The 9,283-nt window shown below is 37.2% G+C and overlaps 1 protein-coding gene across 2 annotated transcripts in view; it reads left to right on the forward strand.

Annotated features, from left to right (window-relative positions):
- FOXJ3 (forkhead box J3) overlaps positions 1-9,283 on the forward strand; it is a 148,465-nt gene that overhangs the window by 95,222 nt on the left and 43,960 nt on the right. For both annotated transcript variants that reach the window (XM_040231512.1, XM_040231513.1), the window contains exon 5: positions 4,308-4,391. In XM_040231512.1, coding sequence (XP_040087446.1) covers positions 4,308-4,391 — 84 coding nt within the window. The remainder of the gene's footprint in view (positions 1-4,307; positions 4,392-9,283) is intronic.

Below are 9,283 nucleotides of genomic sequence, written 5' to 3' on the forward strand. Positions count from 1 at the left end.
TGCACTGTATGTTAGCAGTTCTTCGGCCAACTGCATTGTTGATGTTGCAAGTTGTCTCTGCTGCTTTATGACCCATTTTGAACTTGGATAAAAAAATCACTTGAATTTGCTTTTTGTCTAGCATCATTTCTATAGTCTAAAATAAATGTAAAATAAACAGCAAGTAATAAATCATTGGTAAAAAAATAGAGAGAGAAATGCACATTAAAATGATATATAACATAACCACATTTGTTTAAGAATGTATTCCAGTATCAAATGGCAAAGTTCATCAGTGCAAAACCACAATTACATTTGCACCAACCTAATAAATACATAGTGGATAGGGTTAGGTTTATGAACAGTTGTTTTCTCTTTTGCTAATCTATTTGTGATAAATTACAGCCAGTCATATTTTGTGTGGAAGGACAGATACATATTTGTTTTTGTAGTTTTATTAAAATGTTTAATAACAAATCAGTGTAATGTTTGGACAGTAAGTAGTTTCTCAGATTAATACAAATATACACACTCATGCAAAACAAACTAAACACTGAAATTTATTATTTCCACGAACAGTGATTTAAACTGTTGTCCATTGAATTTGAGTATTTAGTAACAGCTGGGTGTAGAACTTTTTCTTGCTTTGCTTATTTTGAGAACTGCTAGCCTGAACCATCGGAGAAGGCAATGGCACCCCACTCCAGTATTCTTGCCTGGAGAATCCCATGGATGGAGGAGCCTGGTAGGCTGCAGTCGACAGGGTCGCTAAGAGTCGGACATGACTGAGCGACTTCACTTGGACTTTTCACTTTCATGCATTGGTGAAGGAAATGGCAACCCACTCCAGTGTTCTTGCCTGGAGAATCCCAGGGACGGGGAAGCCTGGTGGGCTGCCGTCTGTGGGGTCGCACAGAGTCAGACACGACTGAAGTGACTTAGCAGCAGCCTGAACCATAGTTATGAAGTTGTTGTTTTAATTTTTAGTGCTTAATTTCTGTATTTTACATTTTACATGGTTCTTGGCAAGTTTATGTCAGGTCTGGTAGGCTTATTAGCTGAAATGTAGTGACCACTTAGAAAAGATAACATGGAAGAATGCCACAGTATGGCTGTATGTGAAGTGAGATACACTGCCTAGATGAGGGCCTGGGGAAGCCTGATGTTATACCCTGTACTTGGCACAATTTGTGCATTATCTTCCCTCTACCCCTATTCTAACCCATGTTTATTGAGTACTTGCTCTGTGTCTGATGTGGTAGCTGGCACTGTTGATATAGAAATGAGTTTCTATACTTTAAGGAATTTTTAGCCTAAAAAGGATGTGCTCTATGTACATATGTGTATGTGCTCTAAGTCACTTCAGTTGTATATGACTCTGCGACCCTAGGAACTGGAGCCTGCCAAACTCCTTTGTCCATGGGATTCTTCAGGCAGCAATACTGGAGTGGGTTGCCATGCCCTCCTCCAGGGGATCTTCCCGACCCAGGGATCGAACTTGAGTCTCTTATGTCTCCTGAATTGGTAGGTAGTTCTTTACCACTGGTGCCACTTGGGAAGCCCCATAAATACTATAGAGAGATCTTGTAGAGAGAGAGATGAATTCTTGAGTATTTTAAAGGGATCAGAAAAGGATTCCTTTAGATAACATCTGAGCTAACATTTGAAGGTGGAATATCAGTTTGTCAGTGGTAAGGTAGCTGTTATAGGCAAGGAGATCAGCATGTAGGACAGGCACAGATGCATGAAAGAGCATGGTGTATTTAAGAAGGTATATGCAGATAATTCATGTGGGGCACAACAGTTGGTAGATGAAAGCTGCACTTCCCCTCATTGTCAAATTCCAGTTTCAGTTCAGTCGCTCAGTATCTGACTCTTTGCGACCCCATGAACTACAACACGCCAGGCCTCCCTGTCCATCACCAAATCCTGGAGCCCACCCAAACCCATGTCCATTGAGTCAGTGATCCCATCCAACTATCTCATCCTCCTTCGTCCCCTTCTCCTCCCACCCTCAATCTTTGCCAGCATCAAGGTCTTTTCAAATGAGTCAGCTCTTCGCATCAGGTGGCCAAAGTATTGGAGTTTCAGCTTCAGCATCAGTCCTTCCAGTGAACACCCAGGACTGATCTCCTTTAGGATGGACTGGTTGGCTCTCCTTGCAGTCCAAGGGACTCTCAAGAGTCTTCTCCAACACCACAGTTCAAAAGTATCAATTCTTCGGCACTCAGCTTTCTTCACAGTCCAACTCTCACATCCATACATGACTACTGGAAAAACAATAGCCTTGACTAGACGGACTTCTGTTGACAAAGTAATGTCTCTGCTTTTTAATATTCTGTCTAGGTTGGTCATAACTTTCCTTCCAAGGAGTAAGTGTCTTTTAATTTCATGGCTGCAGTCACCATCTGCAGTGATTTTAGAGCCCAAAAAAATAGTCAACCACTGTTTCCACTGTTTCCCCATCTATTTCCCATGAAGTGATGGGACCGGATGCTGTGATCTTAGTTTTCTGAATGTTGAACTTTAAGCCAACTTTTTCACTCTCCTCTTTCACTTTCATCAAGAGGCTCTTTAGTTCTTCTTCACTTTCTGCCATAAGGGTGGTGTCATCTGGATACCTGAGGTTCTTGATATTTCTCCTGGCATTCTTGATTCCAGCTTGTGCTTCTTCCAGCCCAGTGTTTCTCATGATGTACTCTGCATATAAGTTAAATAAGCAGGGTGACAATATACAGCCTTGACATATTCCTTTTCCTATTTGGAACCAGTCTGTTGTTCCATGTCCAGTTCTAACTGTTGCTTCCTGACCTGCATACAGATTTCTCAAGAGGCAGGTCAGGTGGTCTGGTATTCCCATCTCTTTCAGAATTTTCCACAGTTTATTGTGATCCACACAGTCAAAGGCTTTGGCATAGTCAATAAAGCAGAAATAGATGTTTTTCGGGAACTCTCTTGCTTTTTCCATGATCCAGCAGATGTTGGCAATTTGATCTCTGGTTCCTCTGCCTTTTCTAAAACCAGCTTGAACATCTGGAAGTTCTCGGGTCACATATTGCTGAAGCTGGCTTGGGGAATTTTGAGCATTACTTTACTAGCCTGTGAGATGAGTGCAGTTGTGCGGTAGTTTGAGCATTCTTTGGCATTGCCTTTCTTTGGGATCGGAATGTTGTCATTCCATTATCATTGTCAAACATTGCCTGGAAAAGCAACCTGGGAAGATTAACTAAATAATAGAGGCCAAGATTAAACTTGATTCTGGTCCTGGCTCTCAAATTCTTGGTTGAACAGACTTTTATTTTTCTGAGCTTGGATCTCCTTGTTTGTATATGTGGAAACTATATAATATTTGCTTTTCAAGATACTTTTCGAGGAAGTCAAAATTTGAGGGGCTGGAATACAGTAGGTCATCAACATGTATTTTTGAAAGAGTGGTCTGACCATCAAAAAGCAAGAGAAAATGAATAGTTAAAATTAGAATAAACAATAAAAGATACATGTATAGACCATTGCTTCCCAGGTTACACTTACTGTATAAAATGTGATCAAGAAAGTTGTTTTATGAAATGTTTCACTTACTTGTTTAGTTTTCCTGAGGTCCCAGGTTGCAGAAACTACACATAAGATTCTGGTGACTTCCCTGGTGGTCCAGTGGTTGAGAATCCTCCTTCCAGTGCATGGGACGTGGGTTGGATCCCTTGTCAGGAACTAAGATCGCACATGCTGTGGGGCAGCTAAGCCTGTACACCACAACTAGAGAGGCCTTGTGCTGCAGTGGAGCCTGTGCACTGCAATGAAAAGATAGTGACACAGCCAAATAAATAAATATTTTAAAAAATTCTATAGGCATTGCAAGTTATTACTGCAGGGAAAAGCAAGGAAGCTGGAAGGGAAAAGACCATAAAATAGCAAATTAAAAAGTAAAATTAAGGGAAAAAATTAAAAGAAACATTCTCTTACCCTTGAATGTCATGTGCTGTAGTAATGATCACATATGTTCAACTAAGATTTAGTATATGTACATTTTAGTATATGTACATAGTGTATGGATGGTCATTATCCTGTTTTTATTTGGCTGTGAATATGTCTTTGACTTGGCTTCTTCAGATTGTGATCTTTTTAATCTTTAATGATTAGTTATAAATGGACCTCTTTTCTTATGTAAACGTTTACTTTTCCCAGTTGAAAATTAGTGTTTCCTCTCACTCTACTCTCCCATTGTTGTATCTGCTGAATGTTTTCTTTTGAAGCACAGGATTGTGAAAGTCCATTTTTAGTGTTACAGGATTGCTGTAATATACTGTTTATATTTGTTTCTTTACCTTTAGGGGTCCTATTGGGCAATAGACACCAATCCGAAGGAAGATGCGCTGCCTACTCGGCCAAAGAAGAGAGCACGATCTGTAGAACGGGTAAAAAGCTCTTTATCACTGGTTTAGTATGATGGGGTTATTATTTTGGAAATATAGATCTTAAAAATTCATTTCTGTACAATACTGTAATTTCCAGTATTACAGTAAGTATAACTGTAATGAAGGTAATATTTTACTTGGGTGACATTTTCTGTTTTTTCAAAACACTTTAAGACTTACTTGATCCTGACAGCTCTTGAGTGAGGTGGGCAGTTTAGCAATCAGGTAAAAGGGTTTTTGTTTGTTTATTTGTTTTGTAATTAGGGCACAGCTATCTAACTGAAGGTTAAATCCAGGGCTCTTAATTTGCTACTCTTCCCTCTCTGCATCATTGAGGACTGGTTTTATGTAACAAAACCATTCCCTTTCACTGCAGATAATCAGTCTGATTATATTGAATTTTCCTGATTATCCTCAAAATGCCTTTTCCTGATTCCAACTATGTAATAATTATTTTGTACACAAATCTGTAAGGACCTCAAGCTGGGCTTAAATTGGGATTGGTTGAGCCATGAGGTAGGGCAGCAATGGGATTTAGTCAGGCAAATTTATGGTGCCAGCAGAGGGAATTCAAATACTCCAGTTATTAAGCTTTGCAGAATTAAAAGTGAACTCTCAGGTCAGAACCCTTTTTGGTTTTTTATAAACCAAAATTTAAAAAGGTTTATATTGGTGGTATAGTCTTCTGGTAATATATATAGTTTTAAGGCTGAGACGATGAGCTCTGTACGTAATGGTTTGAGAGGGAATGACCTTCAGTTATTGCTGTCCAGCTTTTGTTTTTTAAAACATGAGACTTTTTGTTTTTTGGTATCCTTTTAAAAATTTGTATTCTAGTTTTAAGTTTATTTTTTGTTAGAGGATAATACAGACTTTAATTGTGTGAAAATGTGGAGAACACAGTGTTTAACCAGAATTTGAAGGAAGGGGAGAAGAGTCCATGTCATTTAACCCAGAGCATTAGCACCGATGATTTTATCTTGAGGCTGAAGAATTGTGGTCTCTACCATTTGCTCTCTCCTTCTGAATTTCCTGGAACTTGAATATTTTTGGAAATTTGAATTGGTAGTTGGGTTGACAACTGGGCATTCTGTTTGGATATGAAGCCTGGCTTTTATTCTGTTACCTGTTTCATAATTCTTAGAGCAATAGTTCTGTATTTCTAAGAGCACTTTTTTTTTTCCTGAAGACCATATTGTCAGTTTTATAATGGAAGTCTATGAAAATATGGTATTCTGATTACAAAATTATGTTTTATATACTAAGTATATGTTTTTGAATGTGTATTTGAACATGTATTTCTATATTTATTTTCTGTTTATATTTTTATATTTTAAGTTTAAAGCATTTAAAAGATCCAACAATTTGCCTTTGTAATATAGTTCCATAAAATATCCAATACCAGAGCCTTTCAGTTAGTATAGTATGCTGCTGCTAAGTCACTTCAGTTGTGTCTGACTCTGTGAGACCTCATAAATGGCAGCCCACCAGGCTCCCCCGTCCCTGGGATTCTCCAGGCAAGAACACTGGAGTGGGTTGCCATTTCCTTCTCCAATGCATGAAAGTGAAAAGTGAAAATGAAGTTGCTTAGTTGTGTCTGACCCTCAGCGAACCCGTGGACTGTAGCTTTCCAGGCTCCTCTGTCCATGGGATTTTCCAGGCAAGAGTACTGGAGTGGGGTGCCATTGCCTTCTCCGTAGTATAGTATACTGATATTTATTTTTGTCTGAGCTATGTGTTGGTTGCTACTGTAGGAGAGGAGCCTAAAGAAAGAGAACAGCTGTAAGCAGAGTATGTCTAATCAGGGAGACAGATGTTATTTAATGCAGAGTACACGCTCTCACAAATACTCTGAAAGGTAATATTTTTACAAAACATAATTTTGTGCCCTGATAAACTGATGTGTCTGTACTTTTTTATTTAGAGGGTTTTGGGGGAGCAGGTAGTATTTTTATTAGGACACAATTTGTATTTAAGTAGTTATTGGGTTTTATCTTAAGGGAGTACCTAAGATAGTCAAATAGTGAGTATGATTGTTAAACATTTAGAACTTTTTGTTAAAAACTAAACATGACCTATAGGTTGAAACTTGAAAGAGTTTTAAAATGTAGATGGTAAATATGTTGACATCCCTGAAAGCTTATTAAACTTCTGAAATGTTATTTCTTTGTCCATGTATAAACATCAGAGTTCTATGTGAAATATTAATCTATGTCACACATTTTTGAAGAAAGAAGAGCTTTTAATGTAAGAGAAGCAATTTTTAAAAATGCACGTAACAGTATCCTCATGTCTTAAAGGAAAAGTAAAGCCTGATTGTTATCTCCAGCCTAGTATTCTTAACACAGTTGTCTGGACTGTCTTCCTGTTCCCTCCATTTACTTGAATAAACCTCTGTGCTCTTTTGTCCATTGTGGCATTACTTTTTTCTTTTCTTAATCCTTGATATCAATAAGTGCCTTTCATTTTCCTTTTTCTGTTTTCTTTCATCATCTTACCATGTTTTCTTTATTTATCATAAAGTAGACATGAATACCTAAAAAGAATTATTAATAAAGTTTAGCATGGTGAAGATGAATAGGCTCCATGACTAGGATTCCTGTGTTTTCCTTCTGGCCTTACTATTTACATCTTTTGTGACTTTTGGCAAATTGTTAGAATTTTTGAGCTTCAGAATCCTCAACTGTAAAGGAAAAGGATAGAAGTCTTAACAGCTGCCATGGACTAAGTGTGTTCCCCTAAATTCATATGTTGAAACCCTAATCCCAGTGTGATGGTATTCGGAGGTGAGGCCTTTGGTAGGTAATTGGATCAGGACTGTGAAGCCCTCATAAATGGGATCAGCATCGTAATAAGAATAGGCCAGAGAGCTGGCTAGCTCTTTTCTGCCATGTGAGAGTACCAGTGAGGATACCTGCAAAAGAGCTCTCACAAGAACCTCACCATGCTGGTACCATGATCTTGGAGTTCCAGCCTCCAGAACTGTGAGAAATAAATTTCTGTTTTGATAAGCCACCAGTTTATAGTATTTTGTTATAGCGACCTGAACTAAGATAACAGCATAATAAAAATATAATTGAGTTTATGTGGTAGAAGTTAAGAATTTTATGTATATTAAATTATTAATTTTTATAGTAAATCCAAATGATGAAAGTGATAGACACAGATATTAAGTTGTCCAAGGGTACAAAGGACAGTAGTAAGTACCAAGGCCAGAATTATGAACTCAGTCTGCCTTAAGAGTCTCTGTTGTTTACAGTTGCACTATATTGCCGCTGTGCTGAAGATCATAGCACTCAATCAGATTTCTTTTCATCTATACATATCTTTGGAGAAGGCAATGGCAATCCACTCCAGTGTTCTTGCCTGGAGAATCCCAGGGACCGGGGAGCCTGGTGGGCTGCCGTCTATGGGGTCGCACAGAGTCGGACACGACTGAAGTGACTTAGTAGTAGTATACATATCTTACTATGAGGTAATGGGCTTTATTTTTTTTTGGATCTGAATACTAATTTTTTCTTTAATGCTATTTAAAAGTATTTTTAAGTAAGTTGATATACAACATTATATTAGTTTCAGGTATATAACATAGTGATTCAATATTTTTATAGATTATACTCCATTTAAAGTTATAAAATAATGGCTATATTGCCCTGTGCTATACAGTATATCCTTGTTGCTTATTTATTTTATATATGGTAGTTTCTATCTCTTAATCCCATACCCTTACCCTGCCCCTACCTTCTTCATTCATCTCACTGGTAACACTAGTTTGTTCTCTATATCTAAGAGTCTATTTCTCTTTTGTAATTTATTTTTGTTTGTTTTTGAGGTTCAGCATATAAGTGATGACATAGTATGTTTGTCTTTGTCTTTGACTTATTTCACTAAGCATAATACCCTCTGAGTTCATCCATATTGCTGCAAATGGCAGAATTTCATTCTTTTTTATGACTGATATTCCTTCATATACACACACATTTATATATATATCATTTTTTTATCCATCACCTGTTGAGGGACACTTAAGTTGCTTTCATATTTTGACTGTTGTAAATAATGCTGCTATGAACGTTGGGGTGCATGTATCTTTTCAAATTAGTGTTTTCATTTTCTTCAGGTATATACCCAGAAGTGGAATTGCTGGATCATATGGTAGTTCTTTTTTATTTTTTGAGGAACTTTCATATTATTTTCTATAGTGCTGTACCAGTTTACAATCTCACCAGCAGTATACTAGGGTTCCTTTTTCACCATATCCTTGCCAGCATTTGTTTGTAGACTTTTTGATGATGGCCATATTTACAGGTACACAGTGATACTGTGATTTTGATTTGTGTTACTCTGATGATTGATTACTTGTTAAGCATTGTTTCATGTGCCTGTTGTTCATCTCTTTATCTTTTCTGGAAAAGTGTCAGTTCAGATCTTTTGCACATTCTTTTAATTGGGTTGTTTGTTTTTTTGATGTTGAGTTGTTTGAGCTTGTTTATATATTTGGGGTATTAACTCCTTATTGGTCACATCATTTGCAAATGATTCTCATATTTAGTAGGTCATCTTTTTGTTTTGTTAATAGATCTTGTTTGTTTACTTTTGCTTTTGTTTTTGCCTTAGGAAACAGACCCAAAATAATAATGCTATGATTTATGTCAATGAATGTTCTACATATAGTCTTTCCTAGGAGATTTATGTTTTTTGGTCTTACATTTAGTCTTTAATCCATTTAGAGTTTTATTCTGTAATAGAGTTTAAGTTTGTATGTGATGTAAGAAATGTTCTAATTTCTTTTTACATGTAGCTGTCCAGTTTTCCCAGTTTTTCATGTATTGAAGAGACTCTTATTGTACAGCATATTCTTGCCTCCCTTATCATAGACTGATTGGCCCTAG

Source organism: Oryx dammah, unplaced genomic scaffold, assembly GCF_014754425.2.
Source record: "Oryx dammah isolate SB20612 unplaced genomic scaffold, SCBI_Odam_1.1 HiC_scaffold_28, whole genome shotgun sequence".
Classification (NCBI taxonomy): domain Eukaryota; kingdom Metazoa; phylum Chordata; class Mammalia; order Artiodactyla; family Bovidae; genus Oryx; species Oryx dammah.